The 20,988-nt window shown below is 46.6% G+C and overlaps 1 protein-coding gene across 1 annotated transcript in view; it reads left to right on the top strand.

The window, feature by feature from the left end:
• The window catches only part of vps13d (vacuolar protein sorting 13 homolog D), a 107,912-nt gene extending 94,957 nt beyond the window's left edge, over positions 1 to 12,955 (top strand). Inside the window, exons 65-70 of the mRNA XM_079528272.1 lie at positions 906 to 1,073; positions 3,027 to 3,159; positions 3,938 to 4,133; positions 4,675 to 4,806; positions 6,166 to 6,406; positions 11,247 to 12,955. Of these exons, the coding sequence (XP_079384398.1) occupies positions 906 to 1,073; positions 3,027 to 3,159; positions 3,938 to 4,133; positions 4,675 to 4,806; positions 6,166 to 6,406; positions 11,247 to 11,378 (1,002 nt within the window). The 3' untranslated portion in view covers positions 11,379 to 12,955. The remainder of the gene's footprint in view (positions 1 to 905; positions 1,074 to 3,026; positions 3,160 to 3,937; positions 4,134 to 4,674; positions 4,807 to 6,165; positions 6,407 to 11,246) is intronic.
• The last annotated feature ends 8,033 nt before the right edge of the window (positions 12,956 to 20,988 follow it).

Raw genomic sequence — 20,988 nt, 5'->3', positions numbered from 1 at the left:
TTTTGATTTTTATTTTTTTATCAGTGCTATTGAACATCCTTTACGTCTGTGTGTTGTTTTGAAAATATTTAACCAATGGCAAGTAGTAAAAAAAAAAGTTAAAACGCTTTGGACAAAACCTCTTAAACTCCATTGGACCCTCAAACTGTCTGCTAAAGCAACTAACGTCAACAACTCCCCCTCTCGTGCAAGTAATTGACAATATATAAAGTCACAACACCAACTCTGATGAGGCAGTATTGCATGATAGAAACTGAATCCAAAGGAAAGTACACACATCTCTAAAAAACCTTCAGGTGCTGAACAAAAAGATACGTACAGGAGAAGGAGAAGTAGTCCGCACACTGTTTCGTAGCTCCCACAGGTCGGGTATGACGAAGACCCATAAGGGGTCGAAACGTTGTCATCCTTTTTAAAATAAAATTCCTGTGGGAGCTACGAAACAGTGTGCCGACTACTTCTCCTTCTCCTGGCAGAATTGCATGAGGCAGTAATGCAGGTCGGTTAAAACGTGGTGAAGCGGTCCCTTAATGCAGGGGTTCTCAACGTTTTTGGCCGGGGACCCCCGGAGATGCTTTGGCAGTGTCTCGGGACCCCCGCCCCGCCCCCTCCCGGCCCCCAATATAAATTGACTGCTACAATAACCTTAATAATAGAGACAATACACCATAAATAAATACTGAAACCAGATATAATCATTAGGGAAGGTGTATGCATGTACTATGTGTACCATTTAAACTCTTCATTTCCATTTTCCAGCCATTCAAAAAATAATATTTTTTTATAATTTGGGGACCCCCCAAAATAATTTGGCGACCCCCAGAGGGGTCGCGACCCACGGGTTGAGAACCCCTGCCTTAATGAAATGAATAATCTCTGGCTGTGCCCTCCTCCTCCCCCAACAGGAGCTGATCAGCCAGGCGGCTCAGATCCTGGGCTCCGTGGACTTCCTGGGGAACCCCATGGGGCTCCTCAACGACGTCACCGAGGGCATGTCGGAGCTCATCAAGTACGGCAACGTGGGCGGCCTCATCCGCAACGTCACCCACGGCGTGTCCAACTCCGCTGCCAAGGTGTGTGCCACGTTCGTTTATTTGTTCAACCCATTGAGACCCGAGGCTGAGACCAGATTCTAGAAAATGTCTTCTAAATCATGACAGTTTTCTGAAAAAACCCTATGTTTCTAACCCTATGTTTCTATGTTTGGTGGTCAAGGACCACCAAAATTATATGTAGCCTAATTGGCCGCCGACCCCCCATCTGAAAATGTTCCAGGGGCCCCCCAGAAGCAAATATTTGAGTTAAAAACGTTCACTGTGAAAAAATATTATATTCAAAGATTTGCATGAGTGCCACGCTAAGTGCTTGTAGATCTGCTATTTTTCAACAGCTGAAACAATGGTTAAAGTGTTTAAAAGCTATGAGCTGACACAGATGCGTCCTCAGGTCTAAATGGGTTAAACTCACAGCTTTGATTCCCCCTTACCTCTACTCTGTGTAAGGCATACCGTGGTATCGAGTTCATAACCGCAATAAAAAAAATACAATTTTACAATACATACATACAATACATTTTTATCCCACAATTTTGTGACCCATTTTTCATCCGTTTGCAATTGCCTGCCCTAAGCTGAAATCCTGGGTGCTACTCTCCCTCTGCCAACCTGGGGAGAGCCCCGAACTGAGCTCATGCTTCCTTCAATGCACGAGGAGTGAGCAGTCTGGTGACCACCGGAGAGACGGGTGACAGCCGGAATGTAGACGGCACCCCGGGAGCAGTATGGGTTAGCGCCCCTGCCTGCATCCTCCGTGAGTAGGAAGCCCAAAACCCTTCGATGAGGCCTTTAGGAGGGCCATTCGAGCCGCAAGTGGAGTCTGCAGTACTACCGTTGCCCAGCGGTGGAGCCTGCAGAACCACTGCGGCTCAAGAATCCACCACTCCTGAATGAAGTGTCTGGTGCTGGGAGTCTGGTGCAACGCACAGGTCCTGGCGGTACTCCTGGTGAGAGCAGGAGTGGACCTGGTGAGACGTAGGAGGGGCCCGGACAGGAGGCAACCCACAGAGCCTAGTCCCTCCACATACCAGAATTGTACCTCTCAGTCCCGGCATAGTAGTTCCGGAATAGTCCCAACGGATTGTGCGGCCCTGTCTTTCCCTAGTGGTCTGATCGAGGGTAGCTACTGGGACGTAAATCGGGACTTGATCACCCCGGCTGGGTCACCCGAGTGAGGGGTATGATGTTCGAGAGACCCGAAACCCCGATGACCTTGGGATACATCACTGAGGATACTGTACGTCCCAGTTGCATCCAGGCGATGTTATTTTCGTTCTGAGCAGGCTGCTTACTGCACCACCGTGCCGGGCATGCCCCTATTATATTATTATTATTATAATGATTATTATTATGATATATATTTTTTTATTTCATTCAAAACAACTTTTCGCTCAATACCCCGATACCGCCATACCGTAGGTAAACAGTGATTTATTACTGCGATAACAAAAAAAGACATACCGCCCGTCCGCCCCAGCCCTCAGGGATGATATATACATACCGCCCAGCCCTCAGGGATGCATCTCTGCTACTGTATAGTGGAGGAACATTGAATAAAGGGCATCAGTGAGTAATAAGCGATCATCGTTCTATCCACGAGATGACAAGTGAAAGCCAGAGACAAAGCATCTTCTACAACAAAACAAAAGCCTGCTATTTCTCAGTATTGAGACATGCTCCAATAATTCTGTCTGATGACTTAACATCAAACAAACTGTGTCGCTCTCTCTCTCCCTCTCTGTGTGTACCTTACTGTATCTCTCGCCCTCTCTCTGTTGTATGCATCTGCAGGGTGCTGTGTGAAAGAGATTCTGCATACACAACGTGCCAACTATGTTGACAAAATGACAAGACATGCTTGTATCATCAACTAGGATAGCTAACGCTAGGCTATGCTGTGAGCTTTCTGATGTGGTGGACACGGATAGGATTGAACTCTTTGTCATTCCGTCGTCTCTTTTTTTTTGTCAGTTCGCCGGCACCTTGTCGGACGGTCTGGGTAAGACCATGGACAACCGACACCAGAGTGAACGCGAGTACATCCGATACCACGGAGCCACCAGCGGAGAGCATCTGGTGGCGGGGATCCATGGACTGGCTCACGGTAGGACTGTTAACACAGAGGATTGTGTGCACATCTCAACACCATTATTTAGGCCAGGTGCTGGATGTCACGGTACGACTGTACAAAACCTGTTCTATAACAACAACACACCAGTGAAGACGTACTGTACGTTATTGCTATTATCATTGTTAATGTTACTTGTCTTCCACTAATCACAACTGATTGCGGATCAGACAGGCACCCTCTATAGACATTTTTAAGACACAGCTTAAGACTCACCTTTTTACTCTTGCTTTTAGTTGAGTTTTAAAATATCTGTTCTTATCTTTGTACCACTGCCTTTGCCTGATTTGACACTGCGTTATTGTCCTATTGTTTTAACTGCATGCCTGTTTTAATGCTGTTTTGTCTTGCTTTTGTTTTGATTATCTTTTCTGCTCTGTAAAGCACTTTGAGCTACATTTATGTATGAAAGGTGCTATATAAATAAAGTTTATTATTATTATTATTAACTGTCAGGTGATCAAAGAGATAGATCAAATAAGGTAAGAAAACATAAGACTTAAGGAACTTGCACACTGAAGTCAGTTCTTATCGTATGCTTTTTTTTTTAAATCCTTTATCCGATGAAATCGTTACGCACAGCCTCCTTGGACACAGACTCTGTGTCACTCTGCAAAGCTGCTCTGCAAGCTCACAGCACGCTGCGCCGCGGTGTATTTTCAAAAAACAAACGATTGAAGATGTTTGAACATGGCCAAAATAGGGCCACCCGATTGGAAGTGCTTAAACAAAAGCCAGTGTTTGTTCTCTCCAGGCATCATCGGTGGCATGACCAGCATCATCACCTCCACGGTGGAAGGGGTGAAGACCGAGGGAGGCGTCAGCGGCTTCTTCTCAGGCCTGGGCAAAGGCCTGGTTGGCACGGTGACCAAACCGGTGGCCGGCGCGCTGGACTTTGCCTCGGAGACGGCGCAGACGGTCAGGGACATGGCCAGCCTCAGCAACCACAGGTGGAGCCTTTTGCTCATCATCATCACGTCGTTTTAGACGTGCTGAATATGTCATGTCGTCGCTGCCTGCCTGTCAGGCAGAAACCTGGTGTTTCCATCATTCATCTTTTTATGTTTTATCCTCTATGCTCTAGTTTGTCGTACAAGAGTGTTGTGCAAAAGTACCGAAAATAGCCAACCAAATCTACAAGCTTTTGCTGTGTTTGTTATTTCAAAGAATATTGAAAGTGAAAGTTTGTTCACAATGTGACGCATTGTGAGCTTGTAGATCGGCTATTTTCAAAAAGATGTTTTCACAGTTGAAAACATGAAATGGGACATTCTGCATAATGAGTACTTTCTACTTTTGGTGCTTAACAGTACATTTTTGATACCAATACCTTTGTACTTTTTACTCAAGTAAATTTTGAATTCCGAACTTTCACTTGTAACGGAGCACAGTTCTAAATTGCAGTATTGATAACTTTTACTTAAAAAAAATCAATTGAGTGCTTTTTCCCACCACTGCCATTCCAAGCGTCTTGTTTTGGTCTTCCTGCAGGCTGAGCGTGCAGAGAGTGAGGAAGCCTCGGTGCTGTAAGGGGCCTCAGGGCCTCCTGCCTCGCTTCTCCCCCACGCAGGCCGACGGTCAGGAGCAGCTGTTCCGCCTCACCGACAACATCCACTCTGAGTTGTACGTTTCTTCATTTCACGCTATTTATTTATCTATGTCTATAAAAGTCTCTGTATGTCTGTAATCCACGTACGGTAACTCCAGAACTGTTCGCCCCCGCCGACTTCAAAATTTGACCCGCGCGTTCCACACCACCAAAGGGAATGGTGCACGGTGTCGGGTCCGTCGGATCGCCGGTTGTCCAGAACGAAGCACAACAGACCCCCCCCCCCTCCCAAGTTGGGGGTATTTTGTGCACTGATCACCCCCTATCTCCATATTTGGAGATGGCCCGTTCTGACATCACAATGATGTTCTGACATCACAATGATGTCCTCGCTCCTTGAGTTGAGATGGTGCTGGCAGTCATAATTCGATACTAGGCCAGTTAATGGTTGATTTATACTCTGTTGCGTGACTCGGCAGAAATAGCTTTTCCACTTTCAGTTGTAAATCAGTTATAAATGAAGATACCAACCCAAGCATGTTGGCTTTCTTTTACTCCTACAATGGGATGTAACGATGAAGCCCAGGAGACATCCTTACTGGATGCCTCAACCACCTCATTTGACTCCCGTCTAAGTGCAAAGGAGCTGCAGCTCTGCTCCAAGTCTCTCACAGATGACTGAGCTTCTTCTCACCCAAAGCCTAATTTATGCTGTGTCGCGTGATGAAGCATGACTCAGGCTTTTGAGGGAGATGCCAGTCACCATGCTGAGAAAACCTTCATTCCTTAACCATGCTGTAGGTGAGAGTAGCAGCAATGAAGATTGACCGGTTTAGATCGAGAGCTTCGACTTGTGTCTCAGCTCCCGTTTTCATCACATGATCACAGCGGTGTGCAATACACACACTAATGTGAACGCACTTCCACTCCTGCTGCTCTGATTCTGCTGCTGATCTTCTGCTCTGTCCTACGACCACCCCCCCATGAACATTCTCTTGTATTATGTCCTGAAAAAAAGATAGCTTTTATTACATTTTATTCTTTGATTATTGTTGATTGGTGGAGTCAACTTCGTCAACAAATAAAAACTAGACTAAAATGTTAGGAAGAGATCATTTTACACTTGGTTGCATGCTGAAAATATCTGATCTACAGCATGACGCGTTGTGAGCTTGTAGATCGGCTATTTTCAGTGTAAAATCAGCCATTACGACGGCATCAAGGCCCGCCAAAATACATTTTAGTCGACTAAATCAATTGTAGATTTAGTCGACTAAAATCTTATGACATTTAATCGACTAAAACTAGACTTAACACCAAAACATTCCGGGTGACAAAAATGTGACTAAAACTAAGTGAAAACTATTATTCAAAACTATTCAAGAGACTATTCAACACTGCCCTCCTCCTCTCCTCCTCTCCTCCTCCTCCAGCTTCATCGCGGTGGAGCCCATCGACAGCTACTGCGTTCTCATCTCCTCCAAGGTGGTGTACTTCCTGAAGCCCGGCGAGTACGTGGACCGCGAGGCCATCTTCCTGGAGGTCAAGTACGACGACCTCTACCACTGCCTGGTCTCCAAGGACCACGGCAAGGTCTACGTTCAGCTCACCAAGAAGGCAGAGAACACCAGCAGCGGCGTCGCCATGCCTGGCCCCTCGCACCAGAAACCCATGGTGAGACACCTCGCTCGCTCGCTAACCCTAACCCTAACACCAGCAGTGGTGTCGCCATGCCTGGCCCCTCGCACCAGAAACCCATGGTGAGACACCTCGCTCGCGGCGCCTGACTGACGCAGACCACCGCGGTGTCGATTTCGTCGACTAAATACTATGACAAAACGAAATGTTCGTCGGCTACCTTTTCTTCATCGACGAAAACTAAATGGAAACTAAGTGAAAACTAAGCTACGATGACTGAAACTAAGACTAAATATTATTGACAATTTCGTCAACAAATAAAAACTAGACTAAAATGTTAGGAAGGCACTAGTGGACAAGATATCTGGTATAAGTCATTTTACACTTGGTTTGCATGCTGAAAATAGCCGATCTACAAGATCACAACGCGGCGCACTAAAATCTGTCATTACGACAGCATCAAGGCCCGCAAAAACACATTTTAGTATGATCTACAAGCTCAAAACGCGTGAGCTTGTAGATCGGCTATTTTTGCTATATTTGAATTGAATTGAAATACATGTTTGAGCATGAGCTGCATGAGCATGTTTGGAATTGTAACAGCTGAAATCAATAATATATTAGGTATTCTGATATTAACCTGAGGGTGAAGGTGGGGGCCGCATTAAGTGAAGGTGGGGGCCGCATGTGGCCCCCGGGCCGCCAGTTGCCCATGTATGCCGTAGTCTGAAAACCCACCTTTTCAGACTCCATCATGGCCCATAGCACTTACCTTACCCCCTTAGACAGCACTTTTTAGACTTAGATAGCATTTGAAACAGACTTATAGCATGTCATGTAGACAGCACAATAATTGCATTGTATGTAGTCATAGCACTTCATAGTATATATGTACAGCATAGTATAGTTGTATATATGTATAGTTTATATGATATGTTCTAGTTACGTTCTTAGCTTACGCATGTTTCTTGATAAATGCATTTTATATATGTGATGTATGCCCATGCTTTTTTGTTCTTGCTTAATGTAAATCGCTCTGGATTAAGAGCGTCTGCTAAATGCCTAAATTGTAAATTGTAGAGTTATAATATATCTAGAGAGTTATAGACTCTGCGTTGAGACCATAGAGTTATAATATATCTAGAGAGTTATACTGTCACGATGTGGTTCTGGAGATGTAGGACTCAGGTGCAGAACGAACCAGGCACAGGCAAGATGAATATTCAAGAGGTTTTAATACTCAAAACTCACACTGTGAAAACACTTGGAAATAACAAGGACTTGGCATGACTAGGAAAACACAAGAAAATAACCACGTCACTTACGACGACGAACCGACAAGGAACTGAAAACACTGGGGCATATATATAGACAAGACTAACTACACACAGGTGAACTGAAACACACAATCAACACTGGGATAGGCTGGGAGACTAACATGACACAGGAGGAGAACACTACACTAATCACAGGGAGGTGAGACAAGGCAGGAGACAGAAAACAAGGCAGACAGGAATTCACAGAACACTACTACAAAATAAGGTACAGAACACAAATACAAATAAGTCCCAAAACACAGACAAAGTCCAAGGGCAGAGGAGCGTACCGTGACAGTACCTCCCCCTCGACGGACAGCTTCCAGATGTCCCAAAACTCAGACAAGGAACATTGAGCCGGGTGGGTGGAGGGAGTCTGGAGGAGGGGACAGAGGAAAAGGGGTCTGGGGACAAGGACCCCAGATGGATGGCCAGGTTGAACTGAAGGGTGGAGTTGGTCTGGAGGACGGCCAGGCAGTTGGAACCACCCAGGAGGACAGTGAAGTTGGCCTGGCCACTTGGGAAAAGGGTCAGGAGGACGGCCACATGGGCGGAGCCACCCAGGCAAGCTGTGATGTTGGCACGGCCGCTTAGGAGGGTCCGGAGGTCGACCAGATGGGCGGAGCCACCCAGGAAACCAGTGAGGTCGGCCCGGCCGCTTGGGAGGAGAGTCTGGAGGACGACCAGACAGGTGGGGCCACTTCGGAGTACTGGGCAGCAGAGGGCCAGGCAGCACAGGCACGGGACAACTGGGTGACACAGTCATTGGGGCGCAGAGTTGCGGCAGCGGAGCCTCAGTGGCAGCGGGCTTCAGCGGCAGGGCCTGAGAGGAGGCGAGCTGCAGCGACGGGGCCTCAGAGGTGAGCTGCAGCGATGGGGCCTCAGAGGTGAGCTGCAGCGATGGGGCCTCAGAGGTGCACTGCAGCGACGGGGCCTCAGAGGTGAGCTGCAGCGACGGGGCCTCAGAGGTGAGCTGCAGCGACGGGGCCTCAGAGGTGAGCTGCAGCGACGGGGCCTCAGAGGTGCGCTGCAGCGACGGGGCCTCAGAGGTGAGCTGCAGTGACGGGGCCTCAGAGGTGAGCTGCAGCGACGGGGCCTCAGAGGCGAGCTGCAGTGACGGGGCCTCAGAGGCGAGCTGCAGCGACGGGGCCTCGGAGGAGAGCTGCATAGGCAGGACTGCAGGCGGAGGAGCTGGGGCTGCAGGTGGAGGAGCTGGGGCTGCAGACGGGACTGCAGGTGGAGGAGCTGGGGCTGCAGACGGGACTGCAGGTGGAGGAGCTGGGGCTGCAGACGGGACTGCAGGTGGAGGAGCTGGGGCTGCAGACGGGACTGCAGGTAGAGGAGCTGGGGCTGCAGACGGGACTGCAGGTGGAGGAGCTGGGGCTGCAGACGGGACTGCAGGTAGAGGAGCTGGGGCTGCAGACGGGACTGCAGGTGGAGGAGCTGGGGCTGCAGACGGGACTGCAGGTGGAGGAGCCTGGGCTGCAGACGGGGCTGCAGGCAGAGAGCTGGGCAGTGGGGTGCCTTGGAGACCACTGGGAGGATGTTGAGAGCCATGGCGACCACGCCTTCTCCTGGCCGGCCCATGGTTCCCCACACAAAGGGCCAAGCGTGACCCCTCATATGGGTCCTGGACGGGGGTCGGCTCAGGATAGACAGGAATCTTTACCTTCCTACAAAAGTAGGCAAGCAGGCTCATAGGCTGGTCTTCCAGTGGTGCAGGAGTGTGGATGGCAGAAGCAGATGCAGGCTGGAGGCCCACAAACCCGAGTCTGATTGACTGGGGCTGGTCACAAGCAGGCTGGGAAGCAGGGGGGCCAGAACTGGACAGCTGAAAGCTATTCAGCCTTTTCTTGACCACTTCAAGGTGAGGAATGAAGTGGCTCACCCACGGCCTCTCACCAAGCCATTTCTGCTGGGCTGAAATCCTCCCCAGCAGCTCATCATGCTGGCTGGGAGGTGAAGCAATGAGGTAATTCACGGCATAATCAAACTCCTGTACCTTCTGCTGAAAGAGCTTTCGTTCTGCTGAGTCCATCTTGGTCGGTTCGTACTGTCACGATGTGGTTCTGGAGATGTAGGACTCAGGTGCAGAACGAACCAGGCACAGGCAAGATGAATATTCAAGAGGTTTTAATACTCAAAACTCACACTGTGAAAACACTTGGAAATAACAAGGACTTGGCATGACTAGGAAAACACAAGAAAATAACCACGTCACTTACGACGACGAACCGACAAGGAACTGAAAACACTGGGGCATATATATAGACAAGACTAACTACACACAGGTGAACTGAAACACACAATCAACACTGGGATAGGCTGGGAGACTAACATGACACAGGAGGAGAACACTACACTAATCACAGGGAGGTGAGACAAGGCAGGAGACAGAAAACAAGGCAGACAGGAATTCACAGAACACTACTACAAAATAAGGTACAGAACACAAATACAAATAAGTCCCAAAACACAGACAAAGTCCAAGGGCAGAGGAGCGTACCGTGACATATACACTCTGGGTTGAGACCATAGAGTTATAATATATCTAGAGAGTTATAGACTGCGTTGAGACCATAGAGTTATAATATATCTAGAGAGTTATAGACTCTGCGTTGAGACCATAGAGTTATAATATGATATGATATACAGTAGTACTTTATTGTCAGTTTGCACTGAAATTTGTTTTGCGACCCATCTGCCTTGTATGCAACACATATACACACACATTTGACATAACACAGGACAAAAAAAAAGAAAATACAGTTGCATACATATAAACATAAGGGCAGAGAGCAATGTCCACAGCTCAGTCTAGTCCTGGCCAAAATCCTGATTAAGCCTCAGAGTCGACTCTAGAGAGTTACAGACTCTGGGTCGAGACCATAGAGTTATAATATATCTAGAGAGTTATAGACTCTGGGTTGAGACCATAGAGTTATAATATATCTAGAGAGTTATAGACTCTGGGTTGAGACCATAGAGTTATAATATATCTAGAGAGTTACAGACTCTGGGTTGAGACCATAGAGTTATAATATATCTAGAGAGTTACAGACTCTGGGTTGAGACCATAGAGTTATAATATATCTAGAGAGTTACAGACTCTGGGTTGAGACCGTAGAGTTATGATATATCTAGAGAGCGGATGAGGAGCCTTGTGTGTCAGTCTGTGTTACACCAAAAGTGGTGACCTATTGAATCCGGTACATTAGAATCATTACGCAATCACCACAGACTACACAAAGCATAATGGGTCACTGATGTCCGGGTAACGCTGCGACATGCTCACAGCCTCACTTATCCGAAGACAGAGAGAGAGGTCATAATTCAGGACACAAAAAACAGAGGGAAATGATGGGTAAACAAAGGGAAAAGTTACATACTACTGTATGCCTTGAAGTACTTTTTTTTGTGTGTGTGTGTGTGTGTGTGTGTGTGTGTGTGTATTTTTTGGATACCCCAATAAAAAGGAAACACCCCGCCCCCACACAAGTCTTTGGCTTTGTCCAGTCTTCCACATCCCATCCATTGATCACTCTGTTCTCTTCATATAGGTTCACGTGAAGAGTGAGAGTCTCGCCATCAAAATCTCCCAGGAAGTAAACTACGCCAAGAGCCTTTACTACGAACAGCAGCTCATGCTGCCGCCCAGCGACAACGAAGACTGCTTACTGCTGGAGTCCTAGCCCAGCGACAAGGATCTCCGATCCATTCGCTGGAGGAAGTACTTGGCATTTGGGTTTGACTGTGGAAGGGAGGGGGGTTGAACTCTTAAGATTATATCTACATTGGTGTCTGTTGAGCAGGGCTTGCTCAGCCAACTGCACCATGGATTGCCTATTTCAGTGGTTCTCTTTAATAGAGGGTATGCATAAACCAAATGCCAAGTGGCAAAGTGAGTTTAACGTTGTCTAATGCAATCAGATAGGACGTTTATGTTTGGATATATATATAGGCGTTCCCACATAACCTCCGGGTATGATGATGATGTCACACGCATAACCTCTATTCAAGGACCCCCACCCCCTCATTTCGATACTTTGGGGCTTAAGTGTCCATTAGGAACCTCCTCAAGGACCTCTGAGGGTCCCTGGGCCCCACTTTGAGAACCACTGCCCTATTTCATTGTGGCAAACTGGTCTTATGCCCCGGGGTGGGGTGGGCGGGCCTTTCGCCCTAGAGACGCCACCGAGCGAGCTGCGACCCGATAGACACAGAATAGTGAATCCTCGTCCAGTCGTCCAATGAACACTGTAGCGGAGCGCTCCCTATACCACACCGACGGCCCGTCTCACCCAATCACAAGCCGGCGGCGCTCCTTCCAGCCCCTCCCACCCCGGGGCTTCAGTGTAATGAAATGGCATACATTCTGTTGTCTGAGAGTCGGAGAGTCACGGGACTGGAACTACATTCTGTTGTCTGAGAGTCAGAGAGTCATGGGACTGGAACTACATTCTGTTGTCTGAGAGTCAGATAGTCACGGGACTGGAACTACATTCTGTTGTCTGAGAGTCAGATAGTCACGGGACTGGAACTACATTCTGTTGTCTGAGAGTCAGAGAGTCATGGGACTGGAACTTCTGTCACTAGACAGCTTACTGCTGGAGTCCCCGCTCGGTGACTAAACCATGGAGGTCTCCCCCTACCCTCGCGTGGCAGGATGTCATCGCCGAGTCATTCCCAAATCCCTAAGGATAATCTCGCCCTAAGGAGGGTGTTAATCTCTTACCAATCTCATCTGTTAACCAGATAGCATCGAGTGTGTATTTACTTACTTCCCCACTATGGGAAGGGAATGGGTGTTTTTGATGCCGATGCAAAGTTTGTTTGTGTGAAGAATCCAACGGCATCACGTCGGTACACCCCACGCACTGGACCTTCGTTTAGTGAAGATAGTTTTAGAGAGGCTGCCTAGCATTTTCACAAAGCACATACTTTATGAAGGTGTCATGAAGAGTTATTATGCAAATCTTAAGTGTTTTCATCCACTCTGTATATTTAGGAACACTGAGTACGTTTACACTGGTTCTTATTTTATATAACGGTGTTTATAAATATAGTAATTACTGCTGATCTGCAAGTCGGCAAATGTATACATCATAGGAGTGTTATATATGTGGTGTGAATATGCATAAATGTATATACAGTATAGCTACATGCCGATGCTTTACGACAACTGTACATAACAAATGTTGAGTGAAAATGAATGATCTCAAACTGGTGTGATGTGAAATGCTGTATACAAATTGCCTTTAAGACTTTATTTTGTGTGAAAAGGAGATTCTGTTTTTGAGTGGTGCAAACCACTCCAATAACCAGCTTTGTCTGTACCCGTGTCTGTACCCGTGTATGTGTGTACGTGTGTACCTGTACGTGGCCCCACGTACAGGTGAGCATGGTTGCTATGGTTAGTGTGTGACGTCACGGCACCACTCAGTTCACACGGGTGTGATTTTTGTTTTTCTGGTTGGAAGTGAGGAATTAATTGCACTGACAAAAAGGTAGGACACGATGCGAGCCCACAGCCCTCACAGTGCCACTATGGCAGTCGCTCACTGTCTGTGAGCTCACAGCCCTCACAGTGACACTATGGCAGTCGCTCACTGTCTATGTGAGCTCACAGCCCTCACAGTGACACTATGGCAGTCGCTCACTGTCTATCGATGTGAGCCCACAGCCCTCACAGTGACACTATGGCAGTCGCTCACTGTCTATCTATGTGAGCCCACAGCCCTCACAGTGACACTGGCAGTCGCTCACTGTCTCTATCGATGTGAGCCCACAGCCCTCACAGTGACACTGGCAGTCGCTCACTGTCTCTATCGATGTGAGCCCACAACCCTCACAGTGACACTATCGCAGTCGCTCACTGTCTATCGATGTGAGCCCACAACCCTCACAGTGACACTATGGCAGTCGCTCACTGTCTCTATCGATGTGAGCCCACAGCCCTCACAGTGACACTATCGCAGTCGCTCACTGTCTCTATCGATGTGAGCCCACAGCCCTCACAGTGACACTATCGCAGTCGCTCACTGTCTCTATCGATGTGAGCCCACAGCCCTCACAGTGACACTATGGCAGTCGCTCACTGTCTCTATCGATACAAGCCCACAGCCCTCACAGTGACACTATGGCAGTTGCTCACTGTCTCTATCGATGCGAGCCCACAGCCCTCACAGTGACACTATGGCAGTCGCTCACTGTCTCTATCGATGTGAGCCCACAGCCCTCACAGTGACACTATGGCAGTCGCTCACTGTCTATCTATGTGAGCCCACAGCCCTCACAGTGACACTGGCAGTCGCTCACTGTCTCTATCGATGTGAGCCCACAACCCTCACAGTGACACTATGGCAGTCGCTCACTGTCTATCGATGTGAGCCCACAGCCCTCACAGTGACACTATGGCAGTCGCTCACTGTCTCTATCGATGTGAGCCCACAGCCCTCACAGTGACACTATGGCAGTCGCTCACTGTCTCTATCGATACGAGCCCACAGCCCTCACAGTGACACTATGGCAGTTGCTCACTGTCTCTATCGATGCGAGCCCACAGCCCTCACAGTGACACTATGGCAGTTGCTCACTGTCTATCGATGCGAGCCCACAGCCCTCACAGTGAAACTATCACAGTCGCTCACTGTCTATCGCCTTTTTCAATCTTGCACCTGGCCCTGGGGGGGTGAATCCAAACTTTATTTAATGGCCCCCCTTTTTTTATTATTAGTGTCCTTTTTAACCAGTGTTTTTAGCTGTGTGTTTTCCCAACGTTTTTCCTGAAAAACGCATCCAGTCTGCAAGGAGCTTTGCTCTGGACTCTAGGTTCCCTGGTCTGGACCCCACTTTGAGAACCACTGCCCTCTGGACTGGAGGTTCCCTGGTCTGGACCCCACTTTGAGAACCACTGCCCTCTGGACTGGAGGTTCCCTGGTCTGGACCCCACTTTGAGAACCACTGCCCTCTGGACTGGAGGTTCCCTGGTCTGGACCCCACTTTGAGGACCACTGCCCTCTGGACTGGAGGTTCCCTGGTCTGGACCCCACTTTGAGGACCACTGCCCTCTGGACTGGAGGTTCCCTGGTCTCGACCCCACTTTGAGATCTACTGCCCTCTGGACTGGAGGTTCCCTGGTCTGGACCCCACTTTGAGAACCACTGCCCTCTGGACTGGAGGTTCCCTGGTCTGGACCCCACTTTGAGAACCACTGCCCTCTGGACTGGAGGTTCCCTGGTCTGGACCCCACTTTGAGAACCACTGCCCTCTGGACTGGAGGTTCCCTGGTCTGGACCCCACTTTGAGAACCACTGCCCTCTGGACTGGAGGTTCCCTGGTCTGGACCCCACTTTGAGGACCACTGCCCTCTGGACTGGAGGTTCCCTGGTCTGGACCCCACTTTGAGAACCACTGCCCTCTGGACTGGAGGTTCCCTGGTCTGGACCCCACTTTGAGAACCACTGCCCTCTGGACTGGAGGTTCCCTGGTCTGGACCCCACTTTGAGAACTACTGCCCTCTGGACTGGAGGTTCCCTGGTCTGGACCCCACTTTGAGAACCACTGCCCTCTGGACTGGAGGTTCCCTGGTCTGGACCCCACTTTGAGGACCACTGCCCTCTGGACTGGAGGTTCCCTGGTCTCGACCCCACTTTCAGATCTACTGCCCTCTGGACTGGAGGTTCCCTGGTCTGGACCCCACTTTGAGAACCACTGCCCTCTGGACTGGAGGTTCCCTGGTCTGGACCCCACTTTGAGGACCACTGCCCTCTGGACTGGAGGTTCCCTGGTCTGGACCCCACTTTGAGATCTACTGCCCTGTTTCATTGTGAAGAAATGACATACATTCTCTTGCGTGAGAGTTCTGGGACTTGAACTTTGTCCCTAAAAGAAAGTGCAATTAACACGGCTTAACCCATTCAGGCCTGACGTCGAAATTTTAAAAAAAGAAAAAGTTTTCTAAATCATGACAATTTTCTGAAAGATTTGAGGCACATTTTAACGATTTTTCAAAAATAGCAGAACTACAAGTTTGTAGCTTGTAGATCTGCTATTTTTCCAATAGCTAAATTATAACATAATGTATGTAACACCAAAAGGGGTTTCCGCTCAAAATGGGTTAAAATAAAGCACCACATCTGCTTGTGGTAGAGTCGACTGTGCTGTATGTACAGTGTATAGGTAAACACTTTTGAGTCTTGGGGGGTTTTTTTAGGGGCGCTAGCCCCTCCTATATTCAGCTATAATGTAGATTTTCGTTTTACACAAAGTTCCAAAGTTTACACAATGTTTTATTAAACAAATTCCCTTTGACAATGAATGGAGAATTGTGGACGAGCAAATAGGCCATTTTTGTCCTACACAAAGATTAAATTCCCATTGACAATGAATGGATGATGTACGATGATAAGAGAGCCCCTCACTTCACACAGGTGTGATTTATCTTTTACTTCACAAAGACAAATATTGCACTTTTGACTCCCTACATTTCTACGAAGTCAAAATTAGACATTATAAATTAACCACATAATCTGTATTTCAAATAGTGATACGCTATGATGAGCTCGCCTTGTAGATCTGCTATTTTCATGCACTCGCTCTCCCAGAAACGCAAACAGCACGAGTGCAGTCATACACCTGGTCTAAAAGGAGAATCCAGTACAGTCATACACCTGGTCTAAAAGGAGAATAAAGTACAGTCATACACCTGGTCTAAAAGGAGAATAAAGTACAGTCATACACCTGGTCTAAAAGGAGAATAAAGTACAGTCATACACCTGGTCTAAAAGGAGAATCCAGTACAGTCATACACCTGGTCTAAAAGGAGAATAAAGTACAGTCATACACCTGGTCTAAAAGGAGAATAAAGTACAGTCATACACCTGGTCTAAAAGGAGAATCCAGTACAGTCATACACCTGGTCTAAAAGGAGAATAAAGTACAGTCATACACCTGGTCTAAAAGGAGAATAAAGTACAGTCATACACCTGGTCTAAAAGGAGAATAAAGTACAGTCATACACCTGGTCTAAAAGGAGAATCCAGTACAGTCATACACCTGGTCTAAAAGGAGAATAAAGTACAGTCATACACCTGGTCTAAAAGGAGAATAAAGTACAGTCATACACCTGGTCTAAAAGGAGAATAATGTACAGTCATACACCTGGTCTAAAAGGAGAATAAAGTACAGTCATACACCTGGTCTAAAAGGAGAATAAAGTACAGTCATACACCTGGTCTAAAAGGAGAATAATGTACAGTCATACACCTGGTCTAAAAGGAGAATAAAGTACAGTCATACACCTGGTCTAAAAGGAGAATAATGTACAGTCATACACCTGGTCTAAAAGGAGAATAAAGTACAGTCATACACCTGGTCTAAAAGGAGAATAATGTACAGTCATACACCTGGTCTAAAAGGAGAATAAAGTACAGTCATACACCTGGTCTAAAAGGAGAATAAAGTACAGTCATACACCTGGTCTAAAAGGAGAATAAAGTACAGTCATACACCTGGTCTAAAAGGAGAATCCAGTACAGTCATACACCTGGTCTAAAAGGAGAATAATGTACAGTCATACACCTGGTCTAAAAGGAGAATAAAGTACAGTCATACACCTGGTCTAAAAGGAGAATAAAGTACAGTCATACACCTGGTCTAAAAGGAGAATAAAGTACAGTCATACACCTGGTCTAAAAGGAGAATAAAGTACAGTCATACACCTGGTCTAAAAGGAGAATAAAGTACAGTCATACACCTGGTCTAAAAGGAGAATAAAGTACAGTCATACACCTGGTCTAAAAGGAGAATAAAGTACAGTCATACACCTGGTCTAAAATGAGAATCCAGTACAGTCATACACCTGGTCTAAAAGGAGAATAAAGTACAGTCATACACCTGGTCTAAAAGGAGAATAAAGTACAGTCATACACCTGGTCTAAAAGGAGAATAAAGTACAGTCATACACCTGGTCTAAAAGGAGAATAAAGTACAGTCATACACGTGGTCTAAAATGAGAATCCAGTACAGTCATACACCTGGTCTAAAAGGAGAATCCAGTACAGTCATACACCTGGTCTAAAAGGAGAATCCAGTACAGTCATACACCTGGTCTAAAAGGAGAATAAAGTACAGTCATACACCTGGTCTAAAAGGAGAATCCAGTACAGTCATACACCTGGTCTAAAAGGAGAATAAAGTACAGTCATACACCTGGTCTAAAAGGAGAATAAATTACAGTCATACACCTGGTCTAAAAGGAGAATAAAGTACAGTCATACACCTGGTCTAAAAGGAGAATAAAGTACAGTCATACACCTGGTCTAAAAGGAGAATCCAGTACAGTCATACACCTGGTCTAAAAGGAGAATCCAGTACAGTCATACACCTGGTCTAAAAGGAGAATCCAGTACAGTCATACACCTGGTCTAAAAGGAGAATAAAGTACAGTCATACACCTGGTCTAAAAGGAGAATCCAGTACAGTCATACACCTGGTCTAAAAGGAGAATCCAGTACAGTCATACACCTGGTCTAAAAGGAGAATCCAGTACAGTCATACACCTGGTCTAAAAGGAGAATAAAGTACAGTCATACACCTGGTCTAAAAGGAGAATCCAGTACAGTCATACACCTGGTCTAAAAGGAGAATCCAGTACAGTCATACACCTGGTCTAAAAGGAGAATCCAGTACAGTCATACACCTGGTCTAAAAGGAGAATAAAGTACAGCCATACACCTGGTCTAAAAGGAGAATCCAGTACAGTCATACACCTGGTCTAAAATGAGAATCCAGTACAGTCATACACCTGGTCTAAAAGGAGAATAAAGTACAGTCATACACCTGGTCTAAAAGGAGAATAAAGTACAGTCATACACCTGGTCTAAAAGGAGAATAAAGTACAGTCATACACCTGGTCTAAAAGGAGAATCCAGTACAGTCATACACCTGGTCTAAAAGGAGAATAAAGTACAGTCATACACCTGGTCTAAAAGGAGAATAAAGTACAGTCATACACCTGGTCTAAAAGGAGAATCCAGTACAGTCATACACCTGGTCTAAAAGGAGAATCCAGTACAGTCATACACCTGGTCTAAAAGGAGAATCCAGTACAGTCATACACCTGGTCTAAAAGGTGAATAAAGTACAGTCATACACCTGGTCTAAAAGGAGAATCCAGTACAGTCATACACCTGGTCTAAAAGGAGAATAAAGTACAGTCATACACCTGGTCTAAAAGGAGAATAAAGTACAGTCATACACCTGGTCTAAAAGGAGAATAAAGTACAGTCATACACCTGGTCTAAAAGGAGAATAAAGTACAGTCATACACCTGGTCTAAAAGGAGAATAAAGTTTTGCCAGACAGTTTTGGCCGGCTTCTATAGTTAGTGCTCACTTCGTTCGCAAAAACGGTACAGACTCGAGAGAGAGGAAAAGGTGGGGGTGATCACCTTTCTAAGGGAATAGTCGTATCTACCTCCCCCTTTGCCCTCCTGAATGGTGGATTTTCTGGCCTGTTTTAAAGGAAGCCAGTCATTTGTTAAGGGATGGGGTCAGGGGGCCTTCCACACTTGGATGGCGGTTTTGTCATGGGTGTTATCGGATCGCTGTTGTCACTCCCTCTAGTATCGCTCACGTATTGAGGGCAAAAGTCGCATCGACTATTTTGAAAGCCAATCCCATTTTTGAGGGCCGCGAGCCCCTCCCAATGCGTGGCTTTTGAAGATCACGTCATATGGCAGCCATGTGGCAAAGTCTATGGACTTTGAGGATATTACAATGTTCAAAAATCGACCCATTGACAATGAATGGATGATGTACGATGATAAGAGCGCCCCTCACTTCACACGTGTGTGATTTATCTTTTACTTCACAAAGACAAATATTGCACTTTTGACTCCCTAAAATTGCCAAAATTAGACATTATAAATTAACCACATAATCTGTATTTCAAATAGTGATACGCTATGATGAGTTTGCCTTGTAGATCTGCTATTTTCATGCACTCGGAAACACTGGGGTCGATTTTTGTGGGTCTTTTTGTCTACTTTTTTCTTTCCTACATTTTTGTTTTTAATTATTTAAAAACAAAAAAACATTCCCAAAAAATTTTATTTTCATGAATTAAAAACAAAGTTCAATTACGTATGTTTTCAGTCATTTTATGAAGAAATCAGAAATACCATAAATTAGAAAAGAAATATTAAAGTAGTGAGAATTAAGCAATATTACACAAGAGGGTGTTCTTATTGTCATTAATGCATGCCTGCCAGCCATCCTTTTTCTTCGACGTCTCCCTTTTGACTGATACCTGTCCATTCAAACTCTAGACGGGCGTGCCCCGTCTAGAGTTTGAATGGACAGGTTGCAACCGCGCCCGGCAGCCGGCGAAAACTAGAGTTCTCAACAGGCCCGAAAATGAAGGCCCGGCCCTACCTGGTCCCTCATCAAACCCTGTACACTCAAGATACTGCCCCCGCTGCCACCCTTAGATCATATATGGAGCTGACCTGTTCTGACATTCCATATGTTGATCTGACCTCATCAAACCCTGTACACTCAAGACACTCCATATATGGCCAGTACAGAATCCATTCCATATGTTGATCTGATCCCCCCAAAGGCAAAAGCACCAGCGCTCGCCCAGCAGTATGCTGTCACCCAGGCGGATATATTGATCTGACCCCCCATTCCAAAGCGCCAGCGGTCGCCCATAGTCTGCTGTCACCCCAGGATGTCTCGCCCTCAGGCGTCTTACTGGTATTAGGATATATGTATGTGTCTGTCTGTCTGTACATCTGTTGTGGTTTATACCCAAATATGGAGATGAACTGACTGACAACACCACCGCCATCATAAAAGCTGGTGCGGGATAAATATTCTCATTGCGGTTTGCAGTGTCCTCCTTTAGATGAAAGATATTACTTTTCTGACTGTTTCCTGCAATGAGCGAAACTTCAAAGGCCACGGTGCAGCTTGACAGCACCCCGACCGACGGCTTCGCATCCGGCGGCTTCGCATCTCACCAACACAAGCTGTCAAAGGTCGACAGCGATGTTCTGCCAAAACTTTGGAATGGCTTTGGGAGGTACCAGAGATGGCTAATTTTCCTGACATTGTTTCCAGCGATATTTATTGGGTTCATCCGACATTCAGATTACTTTTATCTCGCCCCACCACGCAAAACATGTACTAGAAATATAAGTACTATAAGTAATTCCAGTTCAATTCATGGTCGAAATAATGGCAGAACTCAACCGGTTATTTATGCCGAACTAAGTTCCGGCACAAATAAGATAGA

Source organism: Electrona antarctica (assembly GCF_951216825.1).
Source record: "Electrona antarctica genome assembly, chromosome: 2".
In the NCBI taxonomy this organism is placed as follows: domain Eukaryota; kingdom Metazoa; phylum Chordata; class Actinopteri; order Myctophiformes; family Myctophidae; genus Electrona; species Electrona antarctica.
This window is presented reverse-complemented; position numbering and strand designations above follow the sequence as displayed.